Genomic DNA, 24,804 nt, shown 5'->3' on the forward strand with positions numbered 1-24,804 from the left:
AGCTCCTGAAATGTCCTCAGTATCCCTGCTTTATATATTTGCGATAATCTTATCACTCTCTTCTGTTTCCAGTTACTAAAATTCTTAAACTCTCCAGTCTCATAAGCTCAGTTGTTTTCATTATCCTGATAAATTATACCTGATAAACACTGATCTGCCCCCCCCCCCCAAAGAGTTTGCTTCTACTGCCTCTGTAAGAGATGTATGTGGGGTATAGACCAACAAGACTCTTGAGCTATAGCAGGTGGTATCATTGCCCACTTCCCAGTCCCCTATTTGTTGTAGCTGAGCTGAGAAAAAGCTCCATAGATGGGGAATGGCCAACCCCCCCCCCCCCCCCCATTCTCTCGGAAACTGTAGTACTCAGACAAACTCTTGCCTGCCCCTTCCTCCAAATCAGTTTCCTGAAAAGACCCTCCAATTTCCTAACCCACACTCCAGGGATCCATGTTGGAGAATTATGCAAAATGTATAACAGTTGAGGCAGTCATATCATTTTAATCAGGCTGCAATGACCTACTGATAAGGGAAGGCGGCTCCACGTCCCACACTTTATTCTAAATGTTTTTATTAAGGGTTCTAGATTGTTCAGTACATACAGCTTAGGATTAACTGTTCTAATTATTCCCAAGTATTTAAAACTCTTTACAACTTGCAGGTGACTAGCGCTCTCCGGTAGTTCTCGCTCCAACCCATCCACCGGGAGAAGGCCAGATTTCTCCCAGTCAATGGAGAGTCCTGAGAACAAACCAAATCTTTTCACAATATCCATTGCTGCAATCAATGAATGGTTCGTATCCCCTAAAAAAGGACATCATCTGCATATAGCGAAATCTTTTCCTCCTCTTTCCCTCTTTGAAAACCTCTTATATCTTCTGCTGGTTTAATGGCTATGGCCAAAGGTTCCATCCCCATAGCAAAAAGCATGGGTGACGATAGGCACCCCTGCCTCGTTCCTTTGGAACAACGGGAAGTATTCCGAGGATCTTCCACTGATATTCACTTTTGCCCTTGGGCCAACATACAAAAATGTAGTCCAATTTATTAAGGTGGGACCAACATTAAATACCGACAGAGCCTGCCACAAGTAGTTCCACTCTATGCTATCAAATGCTTTGACAGCATCAAGGGACAATATGGCACGTGATCCAAACTTTTCTGATGAAATTTTAGGTTTAAAAATAGTCTCCTAAAATTTAACGATGTTGATCTGCTTGGTATATATTCACATTGATCAGGATGAAATATAGTATGGATTATTTTCTTTCTTTCGCTAATAATTTAATGTCTGCACAAAGCCAAGAGATTGATCTATATGATGCAGGTTGAGTTAGATCTTTCCCTTCATTTGATATTACTATATTTGTAGCCTCTGTCATTGACACCGGTAGCTCTCCTTTCGCCAATGCCTCATTCAGCACCTGCAGTAGCTCTGGCAACATTATCTCTGCATATCCCCTATATATCTAATTTGGCAAACCATCTGGCCCTGGTGCTTTATGGTTTGCTGATTCCATTACTGCCTCTCGCAGCTCATCAATAGTAGTAGGTATTTCCAATGATGCCCTATCTACCTCTAAGAGCTGCGGGATAGGCAGACCCTGTATGAAGTCTCGTAATAAAATTCCAACGTGCCTGGCTTATACCCGTTTTTCCTTCTGTACCAAGTAAGTGAGCCTGCTTTTTCTGTCCGAAAATTGCTTTTTTTTGTTTTTTTGTAAAATTAGATTTCTTGTTTCATAGGTATTATTTCATCCTCAACTCCACTGACTGCTTTCCAGCTCCCTGTTGCGTTCCCGTGCCTTTTGTAAATCATGCCTGAAGAATGACATTTCCTCTTTTTTACATTTTAACTGATCCATCATTTCTGATAGGGCAGATTTACATCCCTTTACTGATGTTAGTACCTCTCTTAAAGATGGCTCCCCTGTCACTGAAGCTTCTGCTCTGAGACAGAGTAATCAGGTGATCCCCCTGCATTCGAGGTAGTGGGTGTTGAAGCCATTTTGAAGGGCCTACTGCTTGGACTTAACCCCTTAAAGGTTGCAGAAGGTGACAGAGATAGCTTAGGTTGTGACCCTTTCACATTGTTTTGAGATGGATTGTGTGCATACCGTTTCAGTTTGGCTGCTGCTTCCTTAATTTTTACCTTTATGGTTTGTTGATGCTGGGAGTTTGAGGCCTCCTGCAGCCCTGCTGTACAGTCAGGTCCATAAATATTGGGACATCGACACCATTCTAATCTTTTTGGCTCTATGCACCACCACAATGGATTTGAAATGAAACAAACAAGATGTGCTTTAACTGCAGACTTTCAGCTTTAATTTGAGGGTATTTACATCCAAATCAGGTGAAAGGTGTAGGAATTACAACAGTTTTTATATGTGCCTCCCACTTTTTAAGGGACCAAAAGTAATAGGACAGTTTAACACTCATAAATCATACTTTCACTTTTTAATACTTGGTTGCAAATCCTTTGCAGTCAATTACAGCCTGAAGTCTGGAACGCATAGATATCACTAGACTCTGGGTTTCATCCCTGGTGATGCTCTGCCAGGCCTCTACTGCAACTGTCTTCAGTTCCTGCTTGTTCTTGGGGCATTTTCCCTTCAGCCCTTATTGAGGCCGTGTTCCGCCCCGCCGTGGACTGAAAGCATATCCTCACTGAGTGGAGGCGGGGCGGAGCACGGCCTCAATACAATACATACAGTACAGCTCACTGATAGGAGGCGGGGCGGAGGCGGGGCAGAGCACGCAGTGCAGCTCATCTCCTGTTTAATAATGCGAGATTTCATGCCCTGAGATGCATCCCAGCACACACTGCGAATCGCCGAATGACGTAATCGCCGACTGGACCCAGAAGTGAGAAGAGGATAAATAAAGCAGAAAATAAGGTATTTACTAGCAAAAAAAACTTTCCATTGGTAAAAGTCGTTTTAAAGGGGATTACATACATCTATGTAATCCAATTTATTAAAAATGGGTGGAACTCCACTTTAATGTCAAGAACAGCACTAATGATTTAATAGTTTTTTCTTTATATATTAAATTGCTATACATTTATTTGTGCACGTATATTTATCTGACGCAACACTGTATTTGTTAGATAGTCTATTTTTTTGTGAAGAGTGAGCACAATTTTGGTGTGAGCAGCCGGATATTATTGTTTTGCACATATATCTTTGGCACAATTATCTTGATTTTTTTTGGAAATCACTGTCACATTTTTTGCGCTGATAGTTTTTTTTTCACTAGTGTCCCCAAAAATGCTGCTTGGTTTTTACCAAAGACATGTAGCAGAATACATTTAGACCTAAAATTAATGTATATGTTTCTCTATCGCTCAACAGACGCAGCTCCATATCTTCATTACCATTGGGTTATGCTGCTCCAATCAGGAATAGGCACTAGGCAGGAAAAAAACTTTACCACGCCCATGGGGCTGTCCCTGCAGGCATAACCCCACACACTCTGCTTCAGATTGCAGTTTGTTTCTACCTAGTTTAGGAATAGGACCTAGCTCCCTGCTGGGACTTCGGTCTTAGCTGTAAAGAGGGAATTTTTATTATTTTGTGATTTTTTATTTTCACTAGTTAGTTCCTGGAGAACTACAAGCAACAGTCGGCTGTGGTTTTGGACTGGATAATCTAGACCCTTAAGGTCTCCCAGGCTGGCCAAAGAGCAGGTTATAGTCGCAGACAGAATTAGGCCTCGCCACTACAGTACCCTGATGGATTGGGACGAGCCTGCAAGTGAACCCTCTCGTCTGGGATGCGATCGACCTGGAACATCCTGAGTTGCGGAGTACCCCCTGGCTGACAGCACCCCCATCCCGGGTGGGAGGTGATCTGTTTCGGAAGTGGTGCTCACCTGGTATTGTGGTATGTTAAGTAATTGTCCCCCCAAAACCTCTAGCGGTCTCGGGGCGGACGTGGGCCCTATTCCTGGAATGGTCGGACCCTCAGTTCCCCTGGCCTCTTGGGTGGACTAGGCCCAAATCCTTCTATTTTTTCCCCTACGCTGTGCAGGTTCCTACCTTGGGGGGGCAGAAATATTGTGGTCACTGTGGCGCCTTTTTGTTGATGGGCGTGGTTAGTCCTTGTGGGGTCACTTCCTAGGGACCCTCCGATGCCTGATGTTTTGGGACCCCTTTTGGGGGTCCTGGAGCCCGCATGGCGCACCGTGGGGGCTGCCATTTTGCTGTGGCTCAATGTGTTATTTTTCCCATTGTATTACATGGGCAGCCTTTTTCTGTTAGTTCCCCATATCAATGCATTGGGCGGCATATTTTCCTGTGGTCCGCTATCCCTGGACAGGCGAGTGGAATGGCACCTTAAATATAGCAAAGACACAGGCTATTCCTTCCTTTTCCTGTGCAGATTAGTTTCACTTTTGTTTTCACAGAGCATGCTGGCAGTCTCATGAGCGGTTTGGTAACGTTTTCTGGGGGTTCCCTGTGGGCCTTCCTTGTACACTCTGCTATTAGATTGTACTAGCCTCGGGGTTTGGTAGTCTGCCCAGATAGCGCTGAGATTGTGATTTGGCGACTCTTAAAGGGGGACAGTGCACTTTTTTCTTACCAGTGTAAAATAGAGTTCCAGGACAAAATTTCTCCTACAGACCCCTTAGGGGCTGCTGCGGACCCTTCTGGATCACAGTCACAGCCCAATCTTGCAGCATTTTTACAAAGCCTGATGTCAAAAGTAGATTTTGTAATTACAAGTGTTGCCAGCCGCAAACGCCCTCTGCCTTCGTCTCCATCGGCGGTGTCATTAGACTCTGAGGCAGATATGGCCAACGCAGATGCATCCCACCCTACAGGGTCGGTGACTTTGCATTCTGATGGTGAAGAGGACCTGTCCTCATCAGCTGCAGCGCGGGAACGCGCCTTGGTGGAAGCTCTCATAGTTTCAGTACTGGAAATTCTAAAATTGGCTGATGAATCTACAGCGTCGGGTACGCAAGTGTCTTTTGGCTCCCGCAAATCCCAGAAATCAGGCAAGGTGTTCCCTTGTCCTGATATGTTTCATGCCATTGTGGATGAACAATGGCGTGTCAAGTACATGCTGGTGGTGCCTAAGCGTTTTAAACGCCGTTACCCTTTTGCAGATGCAGTATCCACTAGGTGGACTGTACCACCGAAGGTGGATCACCAAGTTTCCAGGCTAAATAACACAAAACTAATAATGTCGTACTGGGGCGGCACCAGAGACATCAAAACCATATACAAAACGTGCCTTTTTCCAGGCTAAATAAGACTACTGTGGTTCCGGAGGAATCACCGACTTTTGCGGACCCCGTGGATAGACGGGTGGAGTCCCTATATCGCCAATTACATGCGATAGCGGGTTCCATATTGAAAACTACTTTTGTGAATATTCTGGTGTCACAGATGGTTACTGAATGGGTGAAGCTATTAAGAGCAAACTTGAAAGCTGAACGGCTCCCCCCTGTGGTGCTTGAACTGCCCAACTGGCTCAAGCCCTGCTGTTCATGTGTGATACCTCCCTGGATGCGGCTCCGCTAGTGGCCAGGGTGTCGGCAGTGGGGATTGCTATTAGACGCATGGTGTGGCTAAAAAGCTGGTCTGCGGACCAGGCTTCCAAAAAGGCCTTGGCTGATCTCCTCTTTACAGGGGAAAGGTTGTTTGGATCCTCTCTGAATGAGTTGATCAAAGATCTCACTGGGGGAAAGAGTACTCTTCTTTCTCAATCCTCAAAGGGTAAGGCGCCACGTTCTAAGTGGGGGCCTTCCTTCTCTGCTCATAAGTGGCTTTTTTGTGCCTTCGGGTCGCAAGAAAAAGGTAAACTGTTCAGGTCTTCTGGGGGTTCCAAGAAGCCATGGTTGGGAAAATCAAAGACAGGTCTGTCTGGATCTGCAGACAAATCTCCATCTGCATGAAGGGGCGTCCTCACTTGTTTCTGGGATGGGGGGGGGGGGGCGTCTTTGCTTCTTTCCGGAACCATGGACCTCCCTGATTCAGGACAAATTCCTGCATGCAGGTATTGGGTCTGATGGTATAAACCTTTTGAGGCGGTTCAGTTTGCTCAGTTCCATACAAGACCTTTACAAAAGGAGATTCTTGTCAAGTGGAACAATGATCCAAAGTCCTTGGACACTGTGATTCGGTTGAGCCACAGCACACAATCTGCTTTGTTGTGGTGGCTTCAGTCACCAGCACTATGCCAGAGCAAGTCCTTCCTCCCATTGTTTTGGACGGTGGTAACCACGGGCGCTAGCCTGTTAGGCTGGGTGCTGGGGAAGCTCTGTGCCCAGGGAACCTGGTCAGCAGAGGAGTCCAAACTGTATATAAATGTTTTGGAGCTCAGAGCGATAAAGCTTTGTCAGCGACAATAGACGACTCGTCTGCAAGATTGTCCATTTCGGATTCAATCGGACAGTGCCACGGCTGTGGCTTACATCAATCACGAGGGGGACACCAAGAGTGTCTTGGTGGCCGAGATTCTGGCCTGGGTGGAACAGTTTGTTCCAGCTCTTTCTGAAGGGCACATCCCAGGTGTGGAAAACTGGCAAGTGGATTACCTAAGTTGTCAGGTGTTGGACCCAAGGGGAGTGGTCCCTACAACGGGAGGTGTTTTATCTTCTGTGTGTTTGGTGTGGGACGCCCAAGGTTGATCTGTTTGCTTCTCATCTCAACAAGTAAGTGCAGAGGTTCATAGCCAAGTCTCGAGATCCTCTGGCCAACGCCACGGACGCACTGGTGGCTCTTTTGGGTCATTATTGGCTGATTTATGCTTTCCCTCTGTTAACACTTTTGCCACGGCTTCTACGCAGGGTAGAGAGGGAAAGGATTCTGGTCATTCTGGTGGCCCCAGACTGGCCTCACTGGTCTTGGTACGCAGACCTGGTTATTTTGGTCGCCGATGCTCCTTAGATATTACCTCTCGGGGAAGATCTGCTGTATCAAGGCCCGATCTTCCATCCTGCTTTACAGTCGCTGGCTTTAACAGCATGGCTGTTGAAAGCCAGGTGTTGAGAGATAAAGGTCTTTCTGACTCTGTGATTCCTACGCTGTTAAAGAATAGGAAGTCGACTTCCAGGAAGATATATCATTGTACGTGAAAATAGTACATTTCATGGTGTGAATCGCTGAAGGTGCACCGTTTTCCATTGCTAGGGTTTTGGCCTTTCTACAGAAAGGGGTTCGAGCAGCGGTTGGCTTTGGGCACTATCAAAGGCCAAGTGTCGGCTTTAGCTATATATTTCCAACAAAAAGAGTGTACTCTGCGCTAAGGAAGTGGACAGGGGTGTGATGTATAGGCTGCGGCCTCCCTCAAATAAAACCAAAGTTATATGAATACAATGGAGGAATGTGGGGAAAGGGAAATGGCCCTGCCCAGAAATAAATTTTAAGTAGTGGTATGCAAGGTAGGTGTATAGCAGATAAATTGAGATAAAAAGCAATGCAATGCAACCAATCTGGTAATGAGTACAAACAGACAAAAGTAATAAAGTGACAAGTGCCGTAAGGTGCAAACCAACTGGACTATAACGAATGGTGGTAAATACCAGGTAGGTGATATATGATGAAAATTACTAAATAAATATGTAAAAATAGAGTGCTATACAGTAGCGGTGCTCTTAATATTCAGTTGATGAATGGATTAATAAATTGGTAGATAAACAAATAAATAAAGGTGGTCCTGACTAGGGCATAGATTTAACCGAATAAAGTGACACTGTGCACAAATAACTATAAATTAAAGTGACAGTGTGCAGAAGGTAGTTAATGGCTGGTAAAAAAGTAGGGTACGCACAATCTCACAATGAATAAAGCGCAGTGTACGAGTCTCCCAAACACTTTGCGTTCCACCAAGAACCAGAAGTGGTGTGACGCATTTCGTCATTTGACGTCCTCAGCAGCGTTGAGGACGTCGAATGACTAAATGCATATGGTGCCGTCAAATCACTTCCGGTTCTTGGCGGAACGCATAGCGTTCCGGTGACTCGTACACTGCACTTTATTCATTGTGATATTGTGAGTACCCTACTTTTTATGTGTGAATAAAATATTGTTATACAGTATCACACTATTTGCCCTTTCCTTACTTCATATGGGATTACCACTTACCCCAACGCACTGATGATTACCCCAGAGTACTTGGGATAGGACCCCAACTACCCAGCGTGGATCCATTCACCAGGCCATAGTAGATCTAATCGGATACCCATGAACACCCATTAGGAACCTTAGAGGGTCTCAGGAGTCCTACAGGGACTACCAGGTCCATACACCAGGACCTCCAGAGGGAGCCAGGACCCACCAGAGGAATCGTATACCCATATTCTATACCCGCTCTATACCCCTGTGTGGGGTGGGTATTTCTGGTGAGTGTGCTACTAACTTGAGGGATCACCTGCACCCCACCACTATACCCACCACAGGGTTACCACTGGGATTACCGCACGAAGATTTACTACCTGTGTTGCAGTATTTACGGACTGTTGCCATTACTAGCCATTTATTACCTTTTGCACACTGTCACTGTTTACATTACCAGCCATTAACTTCCTTCTGCACACTGTCACTTTAATTTATAGTAATTTGTGCACAGTGTTACTTTATTCTGTTAAATCTATGCCCTAGTCAGGGCCACCTTTATTTATTTGTTTATCTGCCAATTTATTAACCCATTCATCCACTGAATATTAAGAGCACCACTACTGTATAGCACTCTTTATTTTTACATATTTATTTAGTAATTTTCATCATATATCACCTACCTGGTATTTACCACCATCCGTTATAGTCCAGTTGGTTTGCACCTTATGGCACTAGTCACTTTATTACTTTTGCCTGTTTTTACTCATTACCAGATTGTTTGAATTGCATTGCTTTTTATCTCAATTTATCTGCTATACACCTACCTTGCATTCCACTACTTACAATTTATTTCTGGGCAGCGCCGTTTCCCTTTCCCCCATTTCTCCCCTATATTTTTCCAGTGCCCGTTGATTTGTACTTTTATTCAGGGAGTGCGCCATTTGGCTCCTCCCGAGATGGTCCTCCGTGGGATTTCAATTTGGTATTATCTGTTCTTCAATAGCTCATACATTCTGCTTTACAAGTGATTCTTCACCTGTATCCTGAGGAGTAATGTTTCCTTTTGGGGAAAAAAAAAATATAATTTTTTTTTTTTTTACATAGCAATTTAAACATGTCATCCACAATAATAAATCATCTTTATCTGTGTCCTTGTATTTTAAGGTTAATACAGGGTACAAATGGGTTCTGTTACTTTTTGAAAGCATAAAGTCAAAGTTCTTTTATGCAGATAATTGAACTTTACAGTAGGGCCTCTATTATTCATTGTATTATTATAACTTGAAACAAATGTTATTTCACTTTCTGCCGCCCTTCTATTTATGTAACCTTAACTGACCTCTTGGAATTCCACTGCTCAATGCTATAAAACATGACATAACTGACGAGTACCGGACATATTCATGTCATGACATACTGTATGTTCAAATGAGACCAATACTCACTACCATATTTCATTCACTGCTTTTTTAAAGTGTATGCTCAGACAATACCCAAATTTAGAATTATTTTTTCCTTTTACTTTTATTCCTGTAGGGAGAAACCGCTTTTATTACTCTGTGACGACATTGTCTGGCTTGTAAAAATCTTGTAGGGGTAGCTTTTGTATGGATGGTTCGTTCCTTGACGTATGTGGGCAGGCTCTTTGCAGTCAAGGCAACAGCATATTGCTGCTGGGATAAAAATTAGAATTTACTTGTAATGTAAATGTACAGAATGTATAGTTCTGTATAAATTGTCAGTGCTCTAAAAGGTATATAATAAATATACATTTATAGAGAGAGGGCTGGTCAATAGCTGACTTTCTGTAGTCTAGCAGGAAAGGCTAATAACACCAGTCAAACATGAAGTTATGAGCTCACTGGATTTCTGGAGGATCAGCTGGTAATTTTCTGTACATGTGCAACCCTTTTAAAGAGACAAAACATGGGGTAATGTGCATGTATTAGAGAGCTGTACAGATTGTTTTTTGCCCCTTTGATAGCTATTATATCTTTATGCCTATTTCACAAGGGCTTCAGATTTTGTAGTTTAGAGCAATGGTTACAGCAATGGTTACAGCAATCATTTGAAAAATTTTTAAGCAAAATTAGACCCAATTCTGTTAGCAGGCAAGCTTTAGTTATGCTTGTTTAAATTGACTGCTATCACTCATCTTTTAGGGAATGCACAGTAGAACATTATCATAATACAGGATTTATGTAGTGCAAAGAGTTTGTGCAATTCTTTACAATATAAATGGAGTCACTACAGTTACAATACAATTCAAGAGGGTTAGCAGTGCCCTGCTTGTAATCACTTACAGACTTAAAAAGGGAGGGACATGAGATACAAAATTGTGGGTTTAAGTTAAAGTGGCTGTACACCTCTGACATGAAATGTGGACAAAAAATATTCTTCTATAGTGTTGTAATTGTCTCAATCCAGAGCGCGAAGTGTCAATTCTCTCTGCTGCCTCATTCCTCTATTTGTATGAGCCACTTCTGACAAGGTTTCCTGACACCAAAAGGTAAAAAGGTGACTGGGGTGGGAGCTCCAGCACACATCCTGTTATTGACAGCCTCAGGTCTGTTGCTGTGTGAAGGGGGGGGGGGGGGGCTTCCCTTGCTTTCCCTCCCCTCTCCTCCAATCCGCTCTCAGAGCTCTCCTCAGTGGGATCTGCAGTGTGTAACTTCAGATCCTTGTCACTTGTTTTCTGAAAGCTCAGACAGGCTGTAGAAATTCTGCACTTTTAAACGGCTTTAGAAAAGAGAAGACTGCAGATAAACATGTACGACGTATATAGGAGGAAATGTGTGTACACCTAAGGCCAGTCACCTTATTGGGTGTATGTAAGGGTTTACAACCACTTTAAAGGAAAAAATAAAAGTTCAGTTGTTAGAGGGTGAGGTAGGCTTCCCCAAAAAGGTGAGTTTTAGGGATTGTCTAAAATGTACAGTCAATTTTATAAGCTCAGTTTTTTAAAGATTGAGGTTAAGGAAGTGGTGTGACATCAATACACTGATATGTCAGGAAGAAGTAGTCTTGAAAGGGAAAGAGTGGAGTTTTTTTAAGGAGCAGGTGGCCATCACTATCAAAGTTGCAGGAAGCTTGAATATTATGAATACAAACTAGTGCCTGTTTAGAAACCTTGGTTTAGAAGGTTTCCAACTCCACCTTTTGTTAACTGGGTTTAGGTGAGTGAGTCCAGTGGAGGCCCCAATGGGAGACGGCAGCTGGAGAGGCAGAGTGAGATTCCTAAAGCCAAATTTCTGTAATGACAAGTGGGTTAAAAGAGTTGGCGATAAAAAGGTAATAGACAAAGTTAAGCTTGGTAAATATAGTGAGCATTCCAGAGGAGGACACATGAGTTGGGGTGCTGGTTCTTGGGAGCAGGGGAATAGAAACTAGATGTGTGAATTGCGGATTCTGCCAGAGGAAGGGGGTTTTGGATGTGGGGGTAAAAGTTAGATTGCGTAGAGCCAGGATTAGGGGAAATATCCCCAGATGTTATCAGAAGGAGAGTTGGGGAAGTAAAATGGGAGAAATATTTTAATGAGTGCACATGTTCCACTGTCCAGGAGTTTGCCTGCATATAGGTTTAATGTTAGCAGGAGGCGGTAAGTGCAGCCACAGATAGAGGGCAGTATTTCGAATGATATGCAGTATATAAGCTGTGGGGTTGAGAAAAGGGTTAAAGCAGAGTTTTTGTGTTTATTACAATTCAGCAGCTAAAAAAAGTGTAGCTTCTGGGACCTGTGATGGGTCCCGGAAGATTGCAGGAAGGGAGGGGGGAGGGGAAAACTTCCGCTCGGGCCGCCTAGGTGGCCCGAGTGGAAGTGGGAGCGAGTACCTGTCAAATCTAGATGCCCGCTCCCTCCCCCCAAAAAAATGACATGCCAAATGTGGCATGTCAGGGGGTCAGGAGGCCTTAAAGCGGAAGTTTCATTTTTGGGTGTAACCTTGTTTTAAGGAACTAGAATTTTAGGAGAAAGAAAGTTGTGAGAAAGAAGAGTGGAGGGAACATGTTACAGGTGTGAGAAAGTAGGAACTGGACATGGGAAAAAAAGCAGATATGCAGGTTAACTTGTGGTTTGTTCAGAGTGTGCCATAGTTGTTTGTAGATAACTTCATATTTCTGCTCTAGTTGAATTGTCAAAGTGCATTACATTTCTGCAGAAATTATGCCAAAAGTGCCTTCCTCCATGGGTTTCTCTTGATTTATAGCAAGATGGGGTAGGTGCAGGTTTGTCAGTTAATTAAAAGCTGATTAAACATATGGTTATTTCATTTGGTCAGACAAGAAAGCATAAAGGTAAATCAATCCCAATTATACAGTATTGGCCATATATGGATCGCATGCTAAATCAGCTGAAATTCTTTCCACGGGTCTCTCTGTATCCCCAGCATCACCCGACTTGACAAAAATCAATTTTCTCTGTCGCTCATTGACAGACGTAGTCCTCGTTGATTAATAACAACTCGGGTTTATACTGCCCTCTACAGGAGTAGGACTAGACAGGAAAGAAAACGTTCTGGCCACACCTTAGGGGCAGTCCCAGAGGGTATATCCTCTCTCTCTCTGCTACAGCAAATCAGTTTTTTTTCTGTCTAGTTAGGAGTAAGGACCTAGATGCCTTGCTGGGATCTTCGGTCCTGGCAGGATTTTTTTCTTAGATTTTTTTAGACAGCTTTTTTCTCCAGTGTTCCTGTGAGATCTTCAAGCAAGAAAGCTGGAACTGGGCGACGGGCTGGATGTTGAGATCCAGTGGTCACCCCAGTTCAGCCTACGAGCGCGTGCAGGCCATAGCTCCGCGCTGGGTCGGCCGCGACATAGTCCCAATGGACGGGGACTGACCCAGCGAGTAAAACGTCTCGCCTGGACGCCAATGACCAACAGAATCACGGCGTCCGTATTGGTCGACAGCCCCCCCACCCCGGTGGAGAGGGGTTCTGTCAGGAGTTGGCGCCCGCCTGGTTCCGGTATGGTGAGTAGAATGTTCCCCCTCTCCCCCTGTCGGGTTTGTTGGTGGACGCGGGCCCTCTCTGGGATGGTAGGTGGGTCTCCCCTCTATCCTATTACATGTCACAGATCCCCCTATTTGAGTGTGATTGTTTGGGAATAGAAACCAGGAGGCTTGGTTTGGGAGCTGACAATCTAGAGTCATTGTAAGACTGTAAAGGTGACTGAAGTCAGTGGCAGTACAAAAGGGCATTACTATTAAAGTAAAAGGTATCCCACCTGTCAGAGTGTGTACACAGCCTGAGTTACTGCAGTCCAGATCGCCATTCCTCCAGCAGCCCAGGGACCGCATGCAGCCCACCAGGGTCCTATACCGCCAGCCAGGCTTTTTCATCATTCAGGGTGAAGTTTGTGGGGCCAAGCTCCCGCAGGCCGCCAGGCCGAATATATACTTCCCACAGGCCGCTGCTAGCCGCCGCTATCCCACACAGGCTGCCGCCATTGTTTGGTAGATCACACGAGGCCGCCATATTGGCGTAGCCTCGTGTCTCCAGCATGGGAGCGGCCATGTTTGAGGTGACCAAACACCTCGAGGAGCTATGGGGAGGCGCCGGAAGGCGTGTAAAGGGGCGGAGCCGCCTCCTTTTACCCGGGAAAGCAAGCCAAAGACTTCCTGTCTGTAATAGACAGTGCTGGAACAGGTTGTATTGAAACTTCTGAGCATCAAGTGGTGAGCCTTGGGGTCTCTCTCTCTCTGTAGGGGTCCTAAAGCAGGTAACACTAAGGGGCGCTGTGGCGCTGGGGGTCTAAAAAAAAAAAAAAAAAGTTTTTTATTTTTGCAAATAATTTTTTTTTTCCCGGCAAGTGCTGGAATAATCATGGACCCTGCCACACAGGTGCCCCCACCTGATCCCCTCGAGGTGGCCGCAGGACCCTCCAGTTCACAGAATATTGATGCATTTACAGCAGTTTTGGAGTCTTCGGTATCCCGGGTGGAGATGGCCTGTCAGGGACGGGGGAGAAAGTGACCCCCGCCTACCCCTATTTCATCTGATACTTCAGATTCAGATTCTGAGATGGTCATTGCAGCTGCAGGTCCCTCTGCAGGGGCTGTTGTCTCAGGTAAAGTTCCCTCAGACAGTGAGGAGGACGTTCCTGCCTCCGCCATAGCACAAGAAGCAGCATTGGTGGACGCACTACTTGTGGCAGTCCGGGAAACCTTAAGACTTGAGGTTTTACCGGCAGAGATAACCGAGATAGAAATTCCCTTTGGTACTAGTAAGCCTACCAAGACGGCGAAGGTTTTTCCCTTACCCAAATGTTTTGGTAATAAAATCAAAGAGGAATGGGATCATCCTAAACGTACCCTTACTGTTTCCAAGCGCATTGCTAGACGCTATCCGTTTGAGGAATCCCTCATTAAGAAATGGACGGTACCACCAGTGGTGGATCCACCTATTTCCAGACTGAATAAAGCCACGGTTTTCCCGGTGGAGGACGCTCCGTCCTTTAAGGATACGGTGGATCGGAAAATGGAAGTGGAGTCCCGCACCATTTTTTCCCTGATAGGGTCAGCCTTTAGACCAGTGATTGTCATTGGTTTAGTTTCACAAACATTAACGGAATGGGCAAGATTGTTACGCCATGACCTAAAGGGGGAAGGTATCCCCCAGGCAGCGTCTGATTTGATGGAGCAAATCATACAAGGACTGCAGTTCGTCTGTGACGCAGCCCTGGATGCCACCCCCTTGTTAGGGCATGCATCGATGTCAGCGGTAGTCCTCAGACGTGTGCTGTGGTTAAAGTGCTGGTCGGCGGATCTAGGTTCCAAAAAAACCTTGGCGAATCTCCCTTTTCAGGGGAATCGCCTATTTGGGGCCACCCTAGATGAGATCATTAAGGATGTCACTGGGGGCAAGAGCACTTTTTTGCCGCAGGCTGCTAAAGCTAAAGGACCTCGTAACAAGCGTGGACCTTTCTTTGCCGCTCATAAAGGGTTCGTTCGCTCCGCTGGGGCGAGCGGGAAAGGCAAAGCCCCTCTAGGAGGGTTCAAGAGGCGCTGGTCGGGCAAACAAAAGACCGACTCAGCCAAACCTGAAGTCAAGGCTAACACAGCTTGAAGGTGCGCCCCCACCCGGCTTAGGGGTGAGGGGACGTCTTCACCGGTGTTCAGATCTAGGACTTTCCTGAATCCCGGACTAAGGGGATCAGGATACAAGATCGAGTGTCGATCACTGCTACCGGTGCGATTCTTCCCTTCCAACATTTAGGTGCTACAGGGAGCGATAGTTCCCGTTCCCTGAACAGATCATTTTCCTTACCTTTTCCAAGGATCATTCTCAGTTCCCTCCAGGAATCGGATCCGGTTGAGCAAGCGGACCAAGGAGCCTCTAGTCGGGTGACTTCGGTCTCTTATGCTCAACCAGGAGAAATCACCACTCCTGATAGGAATCAAGTTTCTGATAAATGTGTGGGAACAGAGAGCGATCAGACTTTGTCGGATTACCGGGACCAAGCAGCTCTAGGGCAGCCTGGTTCGGATCCAGTCAGACAATATCTGGGTGATGACTTAGGTCGATCACCAAGGATTTCCCCATCTGTGTCTTCATCAGAGCATCCCGGAGGGGGGATTTGTTGGCATATCGGCTCAACAGGAAGGCGCGGAGGTGGGCAACGCGCGGCCGCGATCCTCTAGCGGACGCAGCAGGCGCGCTGAACGGCCTATAAAGGCAGTGTCAGCTACTATATGTCTTCCCTCCTCTCAGATTGCTGCTGAGATTTCTCCGCAGGATAGAGATGGAGGGAACTCCAGTTATCCTGGAAATTCTAGGCTAACCTCGTCAAGCCGGTCAGGCCGACTTGGACATACTAGTCGTGAACGCTCCTTGGAGACCTCCTCTCAGGGAGGATCTGCAGTCTCAAGGACCGATCTTCCATCGTGCTTTACAGTCGCTGGTTTTAATGGCCTGGCCATTGAGACCCAGGTACTGAAGGACAGAGGGCTGTCAGCTTCAGTTATTCCTACTCTAATTAAAGCAAGGAAAGCGACTTCCAGCAAAGTCTATCATCGCACATGGAAGACTTATATTGCGTGGTGTGAATCTTTGGGATTTCCCCCACGTACCTATTCGGTGACCCGAATCTTGGCTTTTCTGCAAAAGGGGGTTGAGCAGAAACTATCCTTGCGCACCATCAAGGGTCAGGTTTCAGCATTAGCAATCTTCTTTTAGAAGCCTTTGGCTACTCATTCCTTGGTGCGGAATTTCATCCAGGGGGTGCGGCACTTGGCTCCGCCAGTCCGCGCGCCCTTACCACCCTGGGATCTTAATTTGGTTTTGTCGGTTCTGCAGAAACCTCCCTTTGAAAATATCAGGGAGATTCCCTTGCTTACATTATCCCAGAAGGTGGCCTTCTTGGTGGCTATCACTTCTGCACGCAGGGTGTCAGAACTGGCTGCATTATCATGCCATTCCCCATATCTAGTGGTTCATAGGGATAAGGTAGTTCTTCATCCGAAGCCATCCTTTCTTCCTAAGGTGGTTTCAGAATTTCATCTGAATGAAGATATTGTGCTACCTTCCTTGTGTCCTCAGCCCAATCATCCTCGGGAATATGCGTTGCATTCCTTGGTTGTGGTTCGGGCAATCAGGGTATACCTGAAGGCTACGGAAACGTTCCGTAAGACGGATTCACTTTTTGTGATCACGGATGGCCCCAGAAAGGGGTTGCCTGCATCTGCCGCAACTATCTCCAAATGGATCAGACAGACGGTGGTACAGGCTTATTCTATTAAGGGTCGGAATCCTCCGTTCCCTGTTAAGGCACACTCCACTCGAGCGCTCAGTACTTCCTGGGCCTACCGCCATCAGGCGTCAGTGGTCCAGGTGTGCAAGGCGGCCACCTGGTCGTCGGTGCATACCTTTACGAAATTTTATAAAGTTGATGTGATGGCATCGGCGGATGCCTCATTTGGCCGCAAGGTTTTGCAGGCCACAATTTGAGGAGACCGGTGGTCTACCTCAAGGGTTTTTTTCTGTTGGAATTTCAGTTGAGTCTCATCGTGTGATTGATGAGCCTTTAAAACTTCTAGTTGGCACCGGTCGGGCCTTCTAGATTGGATTTTGATTTCCATTTTCCCACCCCTCATTTGTGGTACTGCTTCGGGACGTCCCGAGTTGTTATTAATCAACGAGGACTACGTCTGTCAATGAGCGACAGAGAAAAATGGATTTTTGTAAAATCTTACCGTAAAATCCTTTTCTCTTAAGCTCATTGACAGACGTAGTACCCGCCCCTCTGTTTTGGAGTTGGGTTGGGTTAAATTCTCTAAACACTGCTTTGTGACATAACTGATTTGCTGTAGCAGAGAGAGAGAGGATATACCCTCTGGGACTGCCCCTAAGGTGTGGCCAGAACGTTTTCTTTCCTGTCTAGTCCTACTCCTGTAGAGGGCAGTATAAACCCGAGTTGTTATTAATCAACGAGGACTACGTCTGTCAATGAGCTTAAGAGAAAAGGATTTTACGGTAAGATTTTACAAAAATCCATTTTTCATTTGACTTTTGTTGAAGCTGCCAGTCCTAAATTTCTCAAACAGCGGCTGCACAAAATCAGATGCAGGCACAGTTCAGGTGTTGTGACAGCTGCTAATGCCAGCTGTCAGAATACAATATCAAGCACTGCAGATTCATCCAATCCATGCACAGGTTTTAACCTGGGTGGGGGAAATTAGTGCTTACTCCCAGATGGGCAAGCGGGGGGGGGGGGGGGGGCACGGGGTGTGTGGTAGCATATGGGTGCCAGAGCAGCCACCTGAGTGCGTCCATCAGACACCTAAACTCGGCTGACAAATGCCCAGGTGCCACAACCTTGGATTTCTCAAGCCCTGCTTTAAACCTAAAAAAATGACAAAGCGTTTATTAACATCATGATATTAAAAAATCGCCCTATGTGCTACATAAACATAGAAAGTGTATGTGTTAAAAACACATAACTCACCACCAAAGTATCTTCAGCACTCTAAAGTTCAAAAAGGTGTGTCATTTGTACATTTATGAACCCCAACAAGTTTTAACTTGCGAATAGCATCTGTCTCCCTCAGGGGGTTTTTGTCACCAACGGTTTCAGTAATAACGTTATAGGTCAATACCCATGATGAGTATAAAATGGGTACTTACCTAAGGCAAAAATGCAAAATAACTCACAGAAAACAATTGTACATTGAAAAGCATATGATAGGTTGACCTCAACTATTCGGCTTTAACTATATGAAAAAACTGCTGAAATTTACAGTCAGGTCCATAAATATTGGGACATGGACACGTTTCTTATCTTTTCGGCTCTATACACCACCACAATGGATTTGGAATGAAACAGAGAAGATGTTCTTTAACGGCAGACTTTCAGCTTTAAGTTGAGGGTATTTACATCCAAATCAGGTGAACAGTGTAGGAATTACAACAGTTTGTATATGTGCCTCCCACTTTTTAAGGGACCAACAGTAATGGGACAGATTAACAATCATAAATCATGGGGAAGATTCGATCTCTATTATCTTGTCTATAGTTGGGTTTTGCCGTCGTCCCTGGGTCAAAGTATATGTGTCTGTCGGTACCTCAAGCCAATTCGGATGGGACTTTTTAGGCAAGTATAGAATAATATGACCAAGTATAAAGAAAGTAAATAATATAAGATTTAATATTTAAAGCCATGTATAAGGTAGGTACATAAGGTGATATAGGGTTTATAGACCCTTGTGAAGGGGTGTGATAGGTAGAAGGTTTGTGACACGTGGTTATGGTGACTTTAGGATGTGTCTCTCTGTCATTCCATGCTTTGTGCTTGGGTTTTCCAGATCAGAGAGTGTCTCCTATATTCCCAACCCGTTTCGGCTCATATATAGCCTTTCTCAAGGGTGTCAGTCACCAGTTCTATAATATTAATACAGATATGGTGTTAATAGTACATATTTGCACCACCTGATTTTATTCAATGTGGTGAATAATTCAAAAATATACATACATATGTTTGTTTTAATCCCTGTATATTGGGGTGGCTCCCTTCTAGAACGAGAATATAGATACTTCTTGTGGTTGTGTGTCCTAGGAGTTAATTAATTGTACTTACATATAATTTATGGGGCTAAGGTGGGTCTTGAGGGTCCCACGTGGTGGCTGTACAACCACAAGAAGCATCTAGATCTCATCCTTACAATATATTTTTTTCAGGAAGCAGCATAGGTTCTCGTTGTTCTAGAAGGGAGCCACCCCAATATACAAGGATTAAAACAAACATATGTATGTATATTTTTGAATTATTCTCCACATTGAATAAAATCAGGTGGTCCACATGGATGAGTGTACCTGTATTGCATATCTGAGAGAGAGATCTTTTCACAGGGCAGAAGACATCCCATATCTTCAGTAGGACAGCATTTACTAGTATACTTTCTTTTTCTTGTTCATCTCTTTTTTATATGTAGCTTAAAGATGGTAGGCATGACAGATGTACCCCCATCTCTTTATACCGGTAGCTCACAAAAGTGAATACACCCTAACATTTTTTTTAAGTATTTTATTATATCTTTTCGTGTGACAACACCGAACTAATGACACTTTGCTACAATGTAAAATAGTGAATGTAAACCTTGAATAACAGTGTAAATTTGCTGTCCCCTAAAAATAATTCAACACATAGCCATTAATGTCTAAATCACTGGCAACAAAAGTGAGTACACCCCTACGTCAAAATGTGCAAATTGGGCCCACAATTGCGAGAAGGTGTGTTAAATTTTGTGTTATCGCTCTCATACTGGTCACTGGAAGTTCAACATGACGCCTCATGGCAAAGAACTCTCTGAGGATCTGAAAAAAAATTGTTGCTCTGCATGAAGATGGCCTAGGCTATAAGAAGATTGCCAAGACCCTAAAACTGAGCTGCAGCATGGTGGCCAAGACCATACACTGGTATAACAGGACACGTTCCACTCAGAACATGCCTCGCCGTGGTCGACCAAAGAAGTTGAGTGCATGTGCTCAGCGTCCTATCCAGAGATTGTCTTTGGGAAATGGACGTATGAGAGCTGCTAGTATTGCTGCAGAGGTTGAAAGGGTGGGGGGTCAGCCTGTCAGTGCTCAGACCATACGCCGCACACTGCATAAAGTTAATTTGCATAGCTGTCATCCTAGAAGGAAGCCCTCTTCTAAAGATGATGCGCAAGAAAGCCCGCAAACAGTTTGCTGAAGACAAGCAGACTAAGGACATGGATTACTAGAACCATGTCCTGTGGTCTAATGAGACCAAAATAAACTTATTTGGTTCCGATGGTGTCAACCAGGTGAGGAGTACAAAGACAACTGTGTCTTGCCTACAGTCAAGTATGGTGGTGGGAGTGTCATGGTCTTGGGCTGCATGAGGGCTGCCGGAACTAGGCAGCAGTTCATTGAGAGAACCATGAATGCCAACATGTACTGTGACATACTGGAGCAGAGCATGATCCCCTCCCTTCGGAGACTGGGCCGCAGGGCAGTATTCCAACATAACGGCCCCAAACACAACTCCAAGACAACCACTGCTTTGCTAAAGAAGCTGAGGGTAAAGGTGATAGAGTGGCCAAGCATATCTCCAGACCTAAACAATTTTGAGCATCTGTGGGGTATCCTCAAATGGAAGGTGGAGATGCGCAAGGTCTCTAACATCCACCAGCTCCATGATGTCATCATGGAGGAGTGGAAGAGGACTCCAGTGGCAACCTGTGAAGCTCTGGTAAACTCCATGCCCAAGAGGGTTAAGGCAGTGCTGCAAAATAATGGTAGCCACACAAAATATTGACACTTTGGGCCCTATTTGAACATTTTCACTATTTTCACTGATAACACCAAATTTAACACACCTGCTCCCAATTGTGGGCCCAATTTGCACATTTTGACTTGGGGGTGTACTCACTTTTGTTGCCAGTGGTTAAGACATTAATGGCTGTGTGTTGAGTTATTTTGAGGGGGCAGCAAATTTACACGGTTATACGAGCTGTACACTCACTACTTTACATTGTAGCAAAGTGTCATTTCTTCAGTGTTGTCACCTGAAAAGATATAATAAAATATCTACAAAAATGTGAGGGGTGTACTATACTGGCATTGACCTCACCCTATAGGGATACCTGTTATGGTCATTTATATACCTCTTACGATTTATAATAAAGGTTACGTTTTAGATAAGTGGCCTTTTGGAGCATAGGGAAGCGGACCCTCGTCTAGTTCGTGCACAGAATTTATTATGAAAGAGTCTGAGAGACAAAAAAAACACTTCTAGGATACTTTCATTTTAGAAAACCCACAATGCTCTATAGATATATGGAAAGGTGTACCCTATTATATTTTTTTAAATATTTTTTTATAAAAGACCAAGAAAACATCAACTTAAAAAAAAAAAGTAAAATCACAATAACCCAAAACTTTGTTTCCATTTAAAATCTATTATTAACGACCCCATACTGGGATTTAAAGGTCGTCAAGAAAAGTGTCCAACACTTGAGCATTGTGAATAGTTGCTGTACACATGCAGACTAGCATTTGCCACCTGAATCCCATGGAGAACTAGGCCATACTCAATATCTGTGGCACTGGATAAAAGCTGTGCCATTCGCTGTATATATGCTTTTGTTTTTTGTTTTTTTCTTTCCTGCAAAGTAGACAAGAGGACGTTACAGTAAAAAATAGGCATGTTTTATAGATTTTTTTTCAGTAATTTTTTTTTTTTCTGTTAGATTTTCAGCAACCTTCCTGATGATACTCTGGATGAGACCACCTCAATTTCTCCACGTGCCCCACCAAGACAGTCAAAAAAACAGCGTAACAGAAGGCCAGTGGCCATATACAACCCCTGTCTTGAACTAGATAATGGTAAGTTGATCCAATGCACCTCAGCCGAACTGCTCTTGAGGCTTTCTCATACAGCACAATGATCTAGAATTTCTAATGCAGCAACTGACGGTGTGACTGAGCTAAATAGCTAAACAAATCCCCTTATACAGTGTTGAAAGTTTAGGTTTTAATAGCTGGCCTAAAATTAGTTAAACCTGAAATCCTTCCTGCAGCTGTAAATAAATGTTTTCATACCTGTTAGCTATTTTCTGATATTTACATTTTGTGTGACATATAAAAACTTGATACCCATATTGCCCCATGCGTTCATCTAGACATTCATGGTTCATAGCCACTTATTTAATGAGCAATATGAAAATCTGGCACAGTAAGAAGAAAACTCATGTGGAGGAAATCCTCTTTGGAAATCCCATTCATTATCAAGGGTATGAAAGTGCCTGAAGGACAGAACAGTTCCTGTTGCCTATAGCAAACAAGTTCTCTCTTTAATGCTTCGAATGCACAAATTACTTTTTTTTTTAATTAAGGTAAGTTTTTGTTTACACCTATGCACACCCACCACATTCATCCTTGACATCAACATACGCATGTAATGTACAGGAATTTAGAATAACTGCTGGAGCTGAGCAGTCTGTATTTTACCTACTCTGCTTCCAATGTAATAATGCAGTCTTTATTAGATGTGTGAATCCAAAAGCAGTTGGAGGTGTGTGTAGTTTCCATTTCATTGCACTGAAATATATTTTTTTATTTTTTTTTTTTAATAAGAGCAAGCTAGTTTCAACCACATTTTGATATATTCCATAGGGACTGCTTACTTACAAGGATTACATCTGTGGGTTTAGATGCTGGGAAAATGAAGAGCATCAGATAAAAAGGAAGTTTTCTCAGAAATGCTGGACAAAACTGCTAGAGTACCGGTGGCAGTTTTAAGCAAATACTGTATACAGTGTGAGACGTGTATGTTTTTTTTTTTGATTATTATTATACAGGATTTATATAGCGGCAACAGTTTTTGCAGCTCTTAACAAAACAAAGGCATTTTTCAACTTGCTGAAACTTGAAATAAAGATTATGAAAAAAAAAAAAAATACAAATTGTAGGCAGACACTACAGTTACGATACAATTTGGTACAAAAGAAATCAGAGGTTCATGTAATAAACAAGCTGGTAAGTGTGAAATATTACTTATGAATAATTTGCGGTACTTTTTGGAATACTTGGTAGCATGTTGGAGAAAAACATGTCAGATTGGACTAAAATGTAATGCAGTTATTAGGCCCGCACTGGACGTTTTTACAGCTGCTGTTTTTGGCATCAGAGGTTTTTTTCTACAGCCAATAAACGCCCCAGCATGTTATCCTATGTGTCCATGCACACATAGGCGGTTATCAGCAGTTTTTGGCAGGGGCAGTTTCTAGTTGTAAAAAAAACCTGAAAACTAGTGGGTTTAGAGTGGCGTTTTTCAGCTGTAAAAACGCCCTAACGTGGATAAACGCTGATAAACACCAAAAACGCTGCTAACTGGCGTTGTTTGACATTTTTGATTACATTACATTTTTTAAGCCTGGGTTCTGTTTCGAGGTGTCCTTCATGGAACATAGCCTGCGTCACACTGGTACATGCTGAACACCACATGTGGTTTTCCTCAAAAACGCACCGCATTCCTGTGCACATCACATGTGATGTCTGTGTGATGCGATTTGAGCCATATATTTTGTATTGCCCAAATTGCATCACATTTGCACCAAAATTTTGTAGAACCCTTTTTTCCCAGCACCTAAATCTTATCACATGGGTGTGAACACTCATGTGATGCAATTCTGGCAAGCATTGCAGTGTGGGAAAGTGGGATTTACTAAAATAGCAGGTGATTTTTAGCTAAAAATGCCAAAAAAGACTAACGCCAAAAAACACTGAAAAAGGCCAATGTAAAAAAGCTGAGAAATGCTGAAAAACTCACTACAAAGCTACTGGCGTTTTGTATAACTTCCAGTGTGCATGAGGCCTAAATGCAACCTGTGAAGGGGGAAGGAAGAGGCCCACCTGCTGCTGTGATGTCATAGTCCACAGCTGTCTCATTCTACTCCTTCTGCCTCCATATCCTCCATTTTCCTTGAGGCTTCTTCAAAGACACTTAATCTCCAAACCCTCATCTGCCTTGTCCTGCTTTTATTTCACAAAATGTAGCTGCCCACATGAATAGTCCACTTTCTTGTCACAGTATATAAAACCTATTTGCCATCTCCTGGCTTTTACTGGACACCGCTGACAAATTGTCTTATAAGTACGCCTGAGACTAATTTGGCTTTGGAAAGGTACTCGGCCCATTGATACGCCTGTTTTCATTCAGCCAACAAGGGTGTCTTCAATATTTCATTGGTGGAAGTAAATGTGAAAGTGATGACCAGATGATATTTTTTCTTGCTATTGTGCTTCCACGGCTGTCACTCTCATGGCACCATATTTCATTTGATGAGAATGCCCCAAACTGCAGGGCTTCTGAAATAGGGTTTTTGCCTTAATTAGGAAGGTCTCGGGGGCCCAGTACCTCAACTCCCCTGGGTGACATTCCTAAATGAACCAGTAGAGCAGCTCTCCCCTTCATCACATAGACTGATCTCAAAGTTTTTGTTGCCAAGTTCAGCTTTTTATGCCCAGGGCCTGAGGAGCTTTACTAATGGGAACTTGGATTGATGCAGGCCAGTTGGCAATTGCATTTTGATGAAGTTTGTAAAAAGAAAAACAGTTTCAAAATGCAGCAAACCTATCCACCTCAAAGGTTTTACTTTACTTATAAAAACAGTAATTTTTTCCAGCGCACACCACCGCAGTGCAGTGGCATGAATCGGCTGTGTAGGGAATTTTGGTTTATTTTTTTTGCAGGGAACTCGTTTCTCCAAACGTTCTGTTGG

At 44.0% G+C, this 24,804-nt stretch overlaps 1 protein-coding gene across 2 annotated transcripts in view; it reads left to right on the forward strand.

Annotated features, from left to right (window-relative positions):
- ARHGAP10 (Rho GTPase activating protein 10) overlaps nucleotides 1-24,804 on the forward strand; it is a 704,315-nt gene that overhangs the window by 497,070 nt on the left and 182,441 nt on the right. For both annotated transcript variants that reach the window (XM_082261305.1, XM_082261306.1), the window contains one exon: nucleotides 21,772-21,907. In XM_082261305.1, coding sequence (XP_082117431.1) covers nucleotides 21,772-21,907 — 136 coding nt within the window. The remainder of the gene's footprint in view (nucleotides 1-21,771; nucleotides 21,908-24,804) is intronic.

Source organism: Pelophylax lessonae (assembly GCF_965119305.1).
Source record: "Pelophylax lessonae genome assembly, chromosome: 1".
Lineage (NCBI taxonomy): Eukaryota > Metazoa > Chordata > Amphibia > Anura > Ranidae > Pelophylax > Pelophylax lessonae.